The sequence below is a fragment of the Hyperoodon ampullatus genome, assembly GCF_949752795.1.
Source record: "Hyperoodon ampullatus genome assembly, chromosome: 4".
NCBI classification, from domain to species: domain Eukaryota; kingdom Metazoa; phylum Chordata; class Mammalia; order Artiodactyla; family Ziphiidae; genus Hyperoodon; species Hyperoodon ampullatus.
Window position 1 is genome coordinate 47482378 of NC_136917.1, and position 14614 is coordinate 47496991.

At 48.8% G+C, this 14614-nt stretch overlaps 1 protein-coding gene across 1 annotated transcript; it reads right to left on the bottom strand.

Moving 5' to 3' along the window:
- Positions 1–463: 463 nt before the first annotated feature.
- Positions 464–13621, bottom strand: GM2A (ganglioside GM2 activator; the record flags this gene model as incomplete). Its single annotated transcript, XM_079703794.1, has 4 exons — positions 464–2541; positions 2880–3062; positions 8502–8663; positions 13532–13621. 4 exons carry the CDS (start codon positions 13619–13621, stop codon positions 2386–2388), a joined length of 591 nt encoding a protein of 196 aa, XP_079559920.1. The 3' UTR covers positions 464–2385.
- Positions 13622–14614: the final 993 nt, after the last annotated feature.

Here is a 14614-nt window from a genome sequence, read left to right on the forward strand (position 1 = left end):
AGTAAGAAAGAGAAAAACAAATACCATATGCTAACACATACATATGGAATCTAAAAAAAAAAAGGTTCTGAAGAACCTAGGGGCAGGACAGGAATAAAGACGCAGACGTAGAGAATGGACTTGAGGACACGGGAAGGGGGAAGGGTAAGCTGGGACGAAGTGAGAGAGTGGCATGGACATATATACACTACCAAATGTAAAATAGCTAGTGGGAAGCAGCCACGGAGCACAGGGAGATCAGCTCGGTGCTTTGTGACCACCTAGAGGGGTGGGATAGGGAGGATGGGAGGGAGGGAGACACAAGAGGGAAGAGATATGGGGATATATGTATATGTATAGCTGATTCACTATAAAACAGAAACTAACACACCATTATATAGCAATTATACTCCAATAGAGATGTTTAAAAAAAAATCCTGAGATGTGATCAATGAGAAAATATGCAGCCACAACAAAGGAGGAATTCTCCTCAAGTTAAAAAGATTTATTACCATTCCAGCCTTCATGTGAGCCCAGAACATGGGGCTGGTCATTGGTGATTAAGTTGTCATGAGAGGACAGGAAAGTGAACAAAGCCAGGCATGTGACATGAGTCCACCTCTCTTCGCTGGATCCCTGCTCCACAGAGTGGCTGCTGGCGGGTCCACCTGTTCATCCTCTGCCCCACTCACCCTGACAGTGCTCCAAGGCCAGGGCAGGCAGCCTCGTGATCCCTGAGCTCACAGCTCTGAGGCCGCCTCTACTCCCCCAGCACTGGAGGAGCATTCTAGGGTCAGGCACTATGGCTTTGACCCGATGGAGGGAGACACAGTGGTGGAGGAGTTGTCTCAAGGTTAAAAGGACAAGGCATGCATATTCTTATATCCAAGGCCATGAACTGGCCACCGATGAGCCAACCAGACTTCCCCAGTGACAAGTCTGTTTGGCCCCTTCTGCCTGCTCAGTATTTAAAAAAATAATTTGTTGCCAATATTTAAAAATTGATTTCATATAAAAGTCTGGATTTCTGGCTTCTCGAGGGAAAAAGAAATTGAGAATATTTGGCAATGCTGGGCCCATACTCTCCTGTGGTACTCACTGGCTATAGCTAGATAGCAGCTGTCCCTACGGACCAGATTTGCCCTTCCCAACTCACCCCAGTCCCCACATCCCTGACTATACCCCCAGCTCGAGACTGGGCAGCAGCTGCCTCAGATCAGTTATGTTATACAAAGGAAAAAGTGGAAGATGTGCCCACAAACAACACGTTCCTCGTGGTCCTCATCACTTACTGATGTCTTGCGCTTTGCCCTGCAGATACCTGAGTTCGCAGACTGTCTTAAACACATAGAGCATTCTCAGATATCTCTCCCATCACATGCCCTGCCTCTCCAGGATACACTGTGCCCCACTGTTAACTGGGCAAGTCTAGAAAAGAACACTAAATCATAGACGTTGATGGAGGAACAGACTGAGATCGACTCCTTCAGACCCTTCGTTGTAAAAGGGGGTGGGAGTAAAATGAAAACTGTTAGTACTCTCACTCTGCTTTTAGGTCAGCGACGCACACAAAAAATCAATGAGAAAAATCATAAAGGTACTTCAGGAGACCAAGACTGGGTCAGCCTGAACGTGGGGTCACAAAACGTGTTAGCCCCCTTCCTTGACCGTTTAGAAAATGAGTTGAGCTCTTAGGGAGAAAGCCATGGGGGTGAGGAGGAAAATGCAGTGGCCAGCCCAGTAGATGTCCTGGGCTGTCAAAAACCACCAGGCTCGGGCTTCCCTGGTGGCGCAGTGATTGAGAGTCCGCCTGCCGATGCAGGGGACACGGGTTCGTGCCCCAGTCTGGGAAGATCCCACATGCCGCAGAGCGGCTGGGCCCGTGAGCCATGGCTGCTGGGCCTGCGCGTCCGGAGCCTGTGCTCCGCAACGGGAGAGGCCACAGCAGTGAGAAGCCCACGTAATGCAAAAAAAAAAAAAAAAAAAAAAAAAAAACCACCAGGCTCATCCTCCTTTAGGTTAGGGCTGCTGGCCCACACCTAAAAATTTTGTAGGTGGGGGCTTCCCTGGTGGTGCAGTGGTTGAGAATCCGCCTGCCAATGCAGGTCCCGGTCCAGGAAGATCCCACATGCCGTGGAGCGGTTAGGCCCGTGAGCCATGGCCGCTGATCCTATGCAGCATCCGGAGCCTGTGCTGCACAACGGGAGAGGCCACAACAGTGAGAGGCCCGCATCCCGAAAAAAAAAAAAAAATTCTGTAGGTGGCATAAAATGACTTTCAGCGGGGGAGTGTCATCATTGTAGAAGGGGGCTTGAGAAAGGACAGAGAGTAGAATCTGGCCTTGGCCAACGAAAGAAGAGGATGCCTTCCTCACATCCCCTTCATTCTGCTGTGGCAGGTGCCACCTTATTTGCTCTTTAGGGAGGCGGAGATTTTGACACAGCCCAGATGCTTCCCATTGATGCTTAGGATGATCTTCGAGCGGTAGTTCCCACTGCTGAGCCAGCTGGGCAGCTCCAGGTCAGGCAGGAAGAAGTCAGACTTGGGCAGTGAGTAGGTACCCTGTGGGAGAGGCAGTGGACCACAGGTCAGTGAGAGCCTACAGATGGGACTCTCTCCTGGAGTGACCTCTAGGATTGTAGCTGCAAACTGCCCCTCCTCCCACTCTCCTAAGAGCCATGTAGAGCATAGAATGTGATAGCAAAAGGACACCAGTGGTCAGATCGAGCTTCAGGTCTCCCATTCACAGTTGGATAAACCAAGGCCCCCAAAAGATAAGTGATTCAGGATAGATCATATCAATTTACACCCACAGACATCCAGGTCTGCAAGAGAATGTCTCCCAACCCCATGTCTCTACTCTAGTCACGGGGGGAATGCTCTCCCCTCCCTATACTTACTTGTTTGAAGGGACAGTGACAGGGAAGCCCATAGGTGTGCAGGGGTTCTGGGCAGGGATTCTCATGGGGAATTAACACTTCAAGCACATTACAGAAGTTCTCGTAGGTGCAGCTGCCAACTTGCTCCATACATGGGACTTTGACCCAAAAGCCAGCCACTTCCTTCTCCAGAGTTAGTACCACCTGGTGAGAGAGTTGGAGAAAGTGTAAAATTCCAAGGCAAACATACCAGTTCCTCTGCCTCTTTAAAAGGTCAGCATTTTATTTTAACAGAGTTTTTAATTGGATGGGATCTGGGAGATATTCTGATCAAGAAATGACAATATTGTGGCACATGCTCCAACACTATACTTTCCTGTGCCCATGGCAGACATTAATAATCAAATGTAACTTTTTTTCCCCCTGCACTGAACCACACAGTCTTATAATTCTTTAGGTTGTCACTATCCATTGGTTGAAACTGAAATGCACTTGTCATCTAACTGCTAATTGGCTAACTGTGGCACTGCTTCTAGACTTTCCTTCTCAGCCCAATCTTGGCTTCAGAACCTTTTCCTTCAGAGGACTTCAGGCAGCTACCACCAACTGATTGGAGTTGGTTACCAAGATCAAACCCATCTGCTATTCTTGGATCCTATTTTCTCTGTACAGCCATAGAAGACAGAACTGAAAACGACAGGAATTTACAGAGGGATCATTCTGGGATTGCTATCAGGAAGATCTTAACAATCATAGTGAGGTTACAAAAGATGGAACTACCTCAAGAAGAGATGGGCTGCCTGGACCCTGTTGGGGAAGCTTCAGAAGGACTCCTGCACCCAGAGAGAAGCTGGATGGGGAGATCTGTGAGTACTTCGCACCTCTATGCTGCCACAATTCTGCTCCTGTTCTGGAGGTGGGGGCTGACCAGTTGTGCCTGGCACGGGCTAAGCATTCACTAAGTATTAGCTGCCTAAGAGCCAAATGAGTGGTGCCTTAGGAACCATGATCGTATCCCCCCAAAGGTGTCAGGGAAAAGTGTCGGGAAAGGGCAGGAGGAAGTCTGATTCTCTGTGGGTGTAATGGCAGGAAACCACTCTCGGCTGTAACATCACAGCATCCTATGAATCTCAGCCCCCAAGCTCACTTGATTCAGGGCTTTTGTTTCTAAGAGACAAATCCTGGATGGGCACTTATTGCCCTTGAGCCTGCTGGGCTCAGGCTGGCTCCCCAGGCTGTGGACTCAGTCTTCTAACTGCCCCAGGTGTCAGGATCCAGGTCCAGGAGGAAGGGATAAGTCCGCGCAGCCTGTATCCTGAGTGGACAAACTCAAATTTGCCTCATCCCACTCTGCTGACCCACACGTTATTCCCCACCCCGAGTCATGCACGGTCCCCTCCCAGCCCTCCTGTCTCCTCTCCTGCCAAGCCTGCTTCAACCCCTTTGCCTAGAAAGAGCTGAGGGCCTGGAGTGGAATGCTACTTCGGCCACTTCCTACTCTTGTGCCCTTGGGGAATTTCTTCTGTCTCCATTCCCTTATCTCCAAAATGGGATATTTTAAGAGTGTCTGCCTTTCTCACAAGGTCCCACTCAGTGAGACAATGCCTGTCAAACACTTAGCATAGTGCCTAAAATCCAAAAATTACTTCCTGCTGGACTTCTCCCCTCCGTACCCCTCCTTGTTTTGCTAACACCCCAATGAAAATGGTTGAGCCAGTTCTACCCTGAACAAGAAAGAACACCCAGCTGAGGGGACCAGCGGGGACCAAGTCCTGCCTGGGCTCCTCCCACCACACTGGAAGCCTGTGGGGCTGCATCCACCAGGAACCAGGCCTCCCCCAGCCAGGACAAGCACAGCACAGGAGGTACTCAGCGGGGGCACCCCGAACTTAAGGCAACAGCCATGCCTGCCGTTTGGGGATTACAAACCATGGCTGATTTTCCAGTCCTTGTTCTCAGTCTACTTCTTCATATGGCTCAGAAGAGCAAGCAGGGGGAGTTCCCTGGGCAGTCCAGTGGTTAGGACTTGGTGCTTTCACTGCCATGGGCCCGAGTTCAATCCCTGGTTGGGGAACTAAGATCCCACAAGACGTGCGGCGTGGCCAAAAAAAAAAAAAAAAAAAAAAATCAAGCAAAGCTGAGTAATAAGGGACCATCAATCCCTCTACTCCAGGACTACCTTAGCACCTCCACAGCTCAACCTAAATAAACCCCTGTGTCATGGGACCTGGTTCCACAAGACAGACAGAGGCACTGACAGGTAATGGAATCACGATCCCTGTACCCACCAGGGCGCTTGGGCAAGTCCCTTCCCCCCTCAGGCCTCTGCTCCTCCATCTTGACCATGGAGTATTTGGATCTCATGATCCTGAAGAGACCTACCAGTTCTGACCTCCTAAGAGTCCAAGTTTCTTGCAAGTTGAAAACAATGACTTTTCTCTTGGCCTCTAGCTCAGGGCTAGGCACACAAGGCTCTAGATAAAGACCCACTGATAGGGGCTTCCTTGGTGGTGTAGTGGTTAAGAATCCGCCTGCCAGTGCAGGGGACACGGGTTCAAGCCCTGGTCCGGGAAGATCCCACATGCCGTGGGGCAACTAAGCCCATGCACCACAACTACTGAGCCTGCGCTCTAGAGCCCACGAGCCACAACTGCTGAGCCTGTATGCCACAGCTATTGAAGCCCACGTTCCTAGAAGCCACTGCAATGAGAAGCACATGCACTGCAACGAAGAGTAGCCCCGCTTGCCACAACTAGAGAAAGCCCGCACACAGCAACAAAGACCCAATGCAGCCAAAAATAAAATAAATTAATTTTTAAAAAAAAGACCTACTGTTAGCAACTGACTTGAAGGGGAGACATTTGATGAGATCAGGGAAGGGGCAGTTATATCTCAATCACAGGGCGCAGGCATGGGCATTGCAGGTACAGGACTTTAGAGGGGGGAAAAAAAGGTAAACCATCAGGGCTGAAATCTGCGTGTCTAAAAGCCTGAAATAAGTGTAAATGCCAAATGTGGTAGCAATTTACGATTCCTGAGGATGGGGAAACGAAGGTCTCAGAGGCTGGAACTTGAGAGCTCAGAGAAGGGCATTCTAAATTATGCCAAATCCTGTGGAACACATCAAAAGAAGAAAAAGGCATTCCTGGATAGACTCTAACCTTGCCCATGGCTCACAGAATCTCGCGCATACAACTTCTAAAAATTGTAGCTGGCATCAAGTCCATCCAGGTTCCAAATGGGACTTTTTTTTCCTTAATTTTTTGTTTTATTTATTTAATTTATTTATTTTTGGCTGCGTTGAGTCTTCATTGCTGCACGTGGGCTTTCTCTAGTTGCGGCGAGCCGGGGCTACTCTTCGTTGCAGAGCCCGGGCTTCTCACTGCGGTGGCTTCTCTTGTTGCAGAGCTCAGGCTCCAGGCATGCGGATTCTTAACCACTGTGCCACCAGGGAAGCCCCAAATGGGACTTTTGATTGAGGAAATTTCACTTCAGCAAGGTCAGAAGAGGAGGAGGTTTCTCTCCTGCCACTAACAGGTGCGTGGCCTGGACCAGTCACTCCTCTCTGGGCCCCAGTAACAAGGGGAGAAGCCATTAACCTTAAGAGCCCTTCAGGCTCATACAGTGCTTGCGTCCTAGCAGCTCTCCTGGGGGGCGGGGGTCTTTGCTGTCAAGGGGAAAGTCCTGGCATACTCCCCTGCTAAAACTCCAAGCACTAATTCACCTCCCCGCCAGAAAGTGCTCAGGAATAGGAAACATTAGCCAGATAAGGACACCAGCCTTGAATGCTGACCTGGGGCAAGTTGCATTCTTCTCTGAGCTTCAGTGTCCCTTATCTGTAAAAGAAGACTCATCATCTTTTCTCCTACCCAAGTGGTGAGAGGCTTTCATTTAATAGCTAGTATGCATATACCCTGAAAAGATAAAGGAACCAAATCAAAACTATATACATAAGAGATATGTAGGAGGAATCTGAGTCCTACAGTGGGAATCTGAGTCCAATTTTAAAAAGCTCAATGGCCCAAATTTATGACAGGTAATAAAGTACAGACTGACGATGGTTCAACTTACAATTTTTCAACTTTACGATGGTACAGAAGCAATACACATTCAGTAGAAACTGTACTTCCTGTTATGAATTGTGATCTTTTTCAGGGCTAGCAATATGCAGTACCAATCTCTCTGGTGATGCTGGGCAGTGACAGGAAGCCACAGCTCCCAATCAGCCATGCGATCACGAGGGTAAACAACTTAAACCATTCTGTACCCAGACAACCATTCTGGTTTTCACTTTGAGTACAGTACTCAATATTCAACACCTTATCATAAAATAGGCTTTGTGTTAAATGATTTTGCCCAACTGTAGGCTAATGTACATGTTCTGAGTGTGGTTAAGGTAGGCGAGGCTAAGCTGTGATGTTTGGTAGGTTAAGTGTATTAAATGCACTTTCGACTTAACGAGATTTTTCAACTTATGCTAGGTTCACTGGGACGTTGAGGAAGTTGAGGAAGATCTATAATAGAAAATGGGTTGGGGGGAACCCATTTTAATGGCCTATAAAGAAGCCAGGAAAAGGCTGGGGGAAGAAAAAGGAGTTCACCAGCTTTTTCCTTCCAAGTCAGTTGTACTGCATCAGTGTTCTTGGAAACGTCTGCAGTTTGCATGGCAGTGGCAGAAGAGCAAGCATGATGGCCAGCTCGCTAAAGAGCTCTTTGCTCCAGACTCAGTGCAGGTAGTGTAGAAATGTGACCCTGGTAGAAAATCACTTGAAGAACAGCTAAAGAAAATGCAGTGGCCTAGCCTGGAGAAGACTTGGGAAGAGGTGCTGGACAAAGCAAAGCCTGAGAGCTGTTTGCATGTACAGGACTCTGGGTCAAAGAAGCCACAGGAAGAGATTGATACTAACGGAAATATTAACAAGGGCTAACATGTACTGAGCTGGTCTTGTGTGCCAGGCCCTGTGCAAGGAACTCTCCATGTTATTAACTCAGTAATCACTCAGAGAAATGTATGAGGTAGGGGCTGTGATTAACCAAGTCAAAGGGTAGTTTCAGGTACACAGATTCCAAATCAGAAATCCTTTTAAAGAGTCAAAAGGAAACTGGTGCCAGAAGAGATCTGCACCAGGACAGGCTGAAGGCATACAAGAATACAGTATATGTCGCAACTACTAAGCCCACATGCTCTGGAGCCCGCGCGCCACAACTAGAGAGAAGCCCCGTGCCCTGCAATGAACAGCCTGCATGCTGCAACTAAGACCTGATGCAGCCAAATAAATAAATACTAAAAAAATAATAATATGGTATAAAGGTAGCAATGCAAACCAGTGAGGAAGGGACTACAATATATGGAGTTGCAATGGATACACAGAAAGTTTCTATTGTTCTGTATGAAAACATGCAAATATCCACCCCTAAAACAGGCAACAGGCATGAATGAACTGGTTATTCCTAAACAAAAATACAAAAGGCAAATAAACTTATGAAAGGACATTTAACAAATCTATGCTTCTTTTGCTGCTCTGGGATTCCAGGATTCCAAAACTATTCAGTTCCCTGAGCATACATGCCTCAGGGGCCTCCCTCTGGCCCACAGCACCTTCCCTCCAGCACCTCCCTGACCCTGCCCACCCCTGGGCTCACCTTCAGAGGATCTTTGAGGTACGCAGTGGTCCTGACCTCAGCACTGACGGTCATGTTCCCAGGAATGACAATGGGGTCAGGTTCCACAGTCAGGCTGTTGATCACCACAGGGTCCTTCCCCTCATCGCAGTTATCCCAGGAAAAGCTACCGAGCTGGAAGAGCTGAGGACAATAAGGCAGCAAGAAAAGAAGAGAAAAGAAAAGTTGACAAAAGGAACTCTCACAGGTTAGAAGGATTAACAGAGCAGTTTACTGACAGTGTGCCCGTGGGCGAGGTACCTGCCCTCTATGAGCTTCATCTGCAACTCCACACCTGTAAACCTGGAATAACACCGGTCCTACCCATTTCATAGGCAGGACTAAACTAAAAGACAATCTCCCAAAAGTGTGCCGTGAACTACAGAGCACAGAATCACAGACCTTGAACTTCAAAATAGGAGACTAACCATATCCACCTTTGGTAGATACTTTCTCTGATCTCTCACCTCCCTGCTCCCCACTCCTCTCCAACTAGTCTTGGCATCTCCTTAGAGGGAGGCTTTTGGAGGATTCGGCTTTGCAGCCCATGCCCAGAACCTTATTCACGTCCCACCCCAGGCCCAATCCAGGGCCAGGAACAATAGGGAACACAAAACAGTGGGAAACATAACAATATCTAACACCCTACCCTCAAGGAGGCACAGTTAGCCCAGGGAGGGACTAGGACACACCTGCAAAGATCCCCAGCGGGCCATCTGTTGATGAACAATCCCTAGTGAACAAACTTGCGCAATCCTAACCGGTGCTTTCTTAACTCCCATTGCGCATGCCCTGCCCTGTCCCGCACCCCACGTCCGTCCTTCCCCTCCCCTCTGCTGAGCCATATCTCCTCCTCTTCCTCCATATCCCCCAAGAGGTCTCCTGATTCCTGATTTCACCATCGTGTCCAACTACACATGACCACTGACTCCCCACTCCCACAGAACCCTGTCTATGATCTTTAACACTTCCTATACCATGCAGACTCTGCCCACCCACTCACACCTTTCCCAGCCCCCTGAAGGCCACCTACGAGAGGCTTTCAGCATTCCCACCACACACATCCCATCTTAGAAGGAAAACCTGCCAGTCCCACGTCCCCAAGTTGACCCCCATCATCAACACAGCCACAGGTAGGTGGGCCAAAAGAGAATACTTAACCCAGGCCAGGCGGACAGATTCTCTCTGCCTCCAATTTGGGAAGTGAGACAGAGGCAAAATCATTCAGAGGACTTTGGGCTTTGAGCTGTCACGGGGTCATAAGCTTTAAGACAGAGCCAGAACACCTAGACTCATGACCAAGCCAAAGGGACAAGAACTAAGGGCTCTGCTGGTCTGTGGAAAAGAGAACAGAGTCGCCCCCTGCCTCCGGCCCCCTATCTAAATAGGCAGTGGGGGGAACTGCCAAGGGCATGGTTTTAGACTAAGATATAGGTAAATCAAGGCTTTAGTTGGTAGACATGGCTTGAAATCATAGCTTGACCACCATATCATGTTACAGGCCAGTTTCCCCTTTGGAGCTGCAATTTCCACATCTTTTAAGTGAAGTCATTTCTATTCTGCTCCCAGACCTGTTGCAGGGGTGAGAGCATGTACATAAAGCTCATAACACAATGCCAGGCACAAAGCATGAGCTGGCTCCCTAAATGATAGCCATTAGACATCCCAGCCGCCACTTCCTGCCATTAGTTCCATGAGGTTCCTTGTATACCTGGAATAAACTTCCCTTTACTTGAGCTTCTTGGAATGGGCTTCTGTCCCTTGGAATGAAGCATTGGGCCATGACTAAGAAAGGCCTGATTCATCCCTGCATTCCCCACAGCCCCTTAGGCAGGGTAGGTACCAACAAATGTTTCCTTCAACATTCATTCCACAGATATTTATGAAGCAGTGATCACAGGCCCGGGGCCAAGGGCTGTTCATAGAGGTAAACAATTAGAAATGTGCCTGTCCTTTGGTGAGGAGCTTACAGTCCAATGTAAATAAATATTACCCACTATGATCTCTGGGTGCCATAAAAGAAACAAACAGAGGGTCGTGTTGAGAGTAACAAAAGACTCACTTAAATAGGGTGATGAGGAAGTTATAATCCTGCAAGATGAGGAGTCAGCCATGCACGTACTGAAAGAATGTTCAGGCAGAGGGAACATGGGCAAAGGCCCCAAACTGGGAAGATGCTCAGCTGCTCTAAGCCCTACAAGGCCAGTGGGCTAGATGTAGTGGATGAGGCACCCAAGTAAGCTTAGAGGGGTGGCAGGGTCATTTAATTCATGCCAGACCTCATAGGTCATCATCGGGAGGCTGGATTTCCTATAAGTGCAATGGAACGCCATTGCAGGAGAGGGCCATGCTCTGGTTTATGGTTGAGAATGGACTGCAGAGGGTCAAGTTTAGAACACGGGAGGTCAATTAGAAGGCCACTATCAAATGAAAGCATGCCTGGGATTAAGAGTTGAGCTGGAGGGTGGGTAGGAGGACTAGCCATTTTCTAGAGCTGCTTTCACAAATTCCAAGGCAGCCTGATTCACAGCGAGGATTGATTCCAGGCTGGAGGAAGTGTCCAGAGTACCCCGCTCTTCCTTCCCTCAGGCTCTGGGGAGACTTAACAAGGTGGTTTCTCGATGGCTGACTAGAGGCTTCTGTCGCAGTGAATTCTGCAGCTGAGTCCAGTCTCATCCGGAAAAGGAAGCATGATGTGTTAGCAATGCCCACTAAGGGCAGGCCTGGCACCAGATATTTGTCATCACAGCCTAGGCTAACATGTGGGAAGAGGCAACGTATGGCAGAGGGCAAAGGCACAGCTGTGGAGGCAGAAATATGGGTCCAAATCACAGACCTAGATTAAAACCATACCTCAGCCACTCTCACTAGCTGAGAACATGCATCAGTTGACCCCTCTTGAGGCTCAATTTCCTCATATATTAAATGGGCATAACTATATCTTCTCACAGGGCTACTGTAAGAGTGAGAAGTTTGCATACAGAAAGTACAGGTCACAACTCCTCAACACTGTCACGGCCATGAAAACACAAGTCTGAGAAACTGTCACAGACCAGAGGAGACTGGGGAGACAGGACAACACATGCAATGTGGTGCCCGAGATTGGATCCTGGAACAGAAAGAGGACGTTAATGGGAAAACAGGTAGAATCCAAATAAAGTCTAGAGTTTAGCTAGTGGTAATGTACCTATGTTGGTTTCTCAGTCTTGACAAATGTACCATGGTAATACAAGATGTTAACATTAGGGGAAACTGAGTGAGGAGTGTGTGGGAACTCTGTACTGTCTTTGCAACTTTTCTGTAAGTCTAAAATTACTCCCCTAAAAAAGTTTATTAGGGAAATAAAGAGCAAAGCACCTGGCTCAACACATAGCACATAGTATGTGCACAATAAATGACATTAGACAGTTACCAGAGAGTCTATTAAGTACCTATTTTGCACCCAGCCTGGGGCTAGACATTCTCCCCTTTTATCTAAGGATCACTACAGCCCAGGGTCATGAGACCGGGTTAATGCTATTAGAGGAACTGGAACTCCCGGTTTCCCAATGCTCAAACACTCACTATCACCCCACAGCCTTCATGTGGCCCAGGGTTTCAGGGTAAGGGTTCCGAATCACATGAGCCCAGAGAAGACCCGGATGATAGCAGATAAGAATGGAAAGTGCCCCTTGCTGTGTAATCTCAGATGAGTCCCCTATCCTCTATGGGGCTGGGTAAGGTGGGTGAACTCCCTGATGTCTCATGGCCTCTCTAAAACTGCCAACGTAAGACCCTCTGGTCTGGGACGGCATCCACAGCCAAGACATGTAGGAGAGCGGGGATGTAGGACTGGTTCCAGACTTAGCCACACCACCTCATAGTGGTCAGACCTGGAGCCAAGAGAAACATTCTCAACCTACACTCAGGGACTAACTGTGAACCCTCCGGGCCAGTAAGGCCAAGAGTTCTTTGCTCCTCCATTCAATAGGCCAAATAGACTCCTTGCCCCTGGGGCAGGGTGAGGCCGAGCCCACTGGCTTCTATCACTTTATGAGTTTAAGATATAAGAGCTTTTCCATCCATGGAAGCATTTCCCTTCACCCACAGCCATCAAAGAAAGGCAGGTTGGTACTATCGAGCCCATTGTACAGATAAGGAGACCAAGGCTTAAGGAGCCCAAATGCCACTCCCATGGATTAGAGACAGAGGAGGAATCAGAAGCCAAGCCTTCTAGTCCTATCCCACTTTCCCTCACACTGCCCTGTTCCTGGCTCTGACAAATATTTCCAAGGAGGTTGGCAGGAGGGGACCTAGGCTGGGCCTCTCTCTTTGACTGCTGACAGAGATACTAAGTGTCTGACCCCCAGGTATGCAGCAAAGAGGCCATGGAACTAGGCTTCTCTACTTCTCAGAATGACAGAACTTCCCCTTCTCCAGGGTCTGGAGCACAGGGTGACTGAGAAGATAAGGGAGAAGCTTGTAGGCTGTTGCCTCTCCATGCCTCACACCCAGGAGCAGGGCTGCACCTTTGTCGCCAGAGGAGCAAGTATGGACCTTCTGGCGTGAAGAGCCTCTCAAACCCACCCACCCACGAGGAGGAGCAGCGCCTCAGAGCAGTACAGAGGGGAGGGGAAGGGTACCAGGCATTTTCATGGCGGAAAAAGAGGGCACGTAAACGGGGCTGCATCTCTGGGCCTGGGATTAGAGCCTTGGTCTTGCAGTTCCGTAAAATTTCACTCAGACGTTTGGAAAGAGGACAGGAGTACAGACGGGACTGAGATTAACCCTTCCAAAACAGTCTGGAGCAGAGCAAAGCCTTACAGCCCACCCCTCTGTACAGGTGGGGAAACTGAAACCCGCAGAGAGCAAAGGACCCACTCAGAGTCCCACAGTTAGTGACTTTGGGAAGCTCTGCTGCAAAGAAGTAATTCCAGAGACCGGAGAGGCCACCCCCATATCCCACCCCAGCCCGCACATCCCGAGCTGGGCTGGGATGCTGGAAGCAGCCTCCTAAAGGACAGGATGCTCACCTGGTTCGAGAAGATGCGTGTAGCAGCCGCTGGGCCGGCGAGAAGCAAGCCCAGGGAGATGAGGAGAGGAGCCTGCATCAGGGGGTTCATCACAAAGGGTGGGTCCTCACCGGGTTAACTACAAGGTTCGTGGAGGCGACGACGCCTTTAAATGCCTGCCTGTATTGGTTATGCAAAGCTGTGCATTGCTATGCAAAGCTGTGCATTGCTATGCAAAGCTGAGTGCGGCCACTTCCCCGTGCGTCCCGCCCCCTCCGGATCTGAGATTTCGGGGCCGGGGATTGGACAGAGCTCTCCCGGCTCCGCCCCCCAAAGGTTCCTCCTTTAGCCCCGCACTTCGCCCGTGGGCGACAGGCCCCACCTTCAGTGGCGAAGGCAGAGTCTGAGGAGAAAAGGGGCGGGTCGACTACGGGGCGGGGCGGGGCCGGAGTGCGAGGGAGGGGCGGGGCTGTTGTTTCTGAACTTAACGCTGTGAACCGTCACTGCTGGAAGGGCCGTCATGTTTTCGTTCGCCCAAGTCCTTCTTGGCAAAAATATCATGCTCCCTGTCGATACTACGCTTCCCCTTAGCTGTGTTACAAATCACTGTGTCTTTTAAATAATTATTATAATGATAATGATAACTTTTATAAGTACTTTAATGCATGCCAAGCGCTGTTAAGCACTTACGAGGGAATCCATTTTTTTGCCCCACTTTACCACAGAGGAAACATACATGATAAGGCAGGTTAGCGTTGCCAAGGTCACACAGCTAAGAAATGATAGAGCAAGGATTCTGCTTATATATACCTCATCAGCCAAGATTTCCCTAAGCTACTACACTTTGTAGTTGAGGTTTAATTTTTTTAAAAGCAATAGGGACCCTATTCCTGCCAAATTACCGCTAGATTGTAAACCCCACAAGGGGTGGAACCATGACTTCTGGTCACTAGTAATGTGACACATAATAGGCAATCTTTGTTGAGTAAATGAACGCATTAATAGAATTTAAAACAACCTAATCATCTTTTAAAAGAAATTTTTAATTTTGGAATTAATTTTAGATTACAGAAAAGTTGCAAAAATAGTGCAAAACTCTCTCCT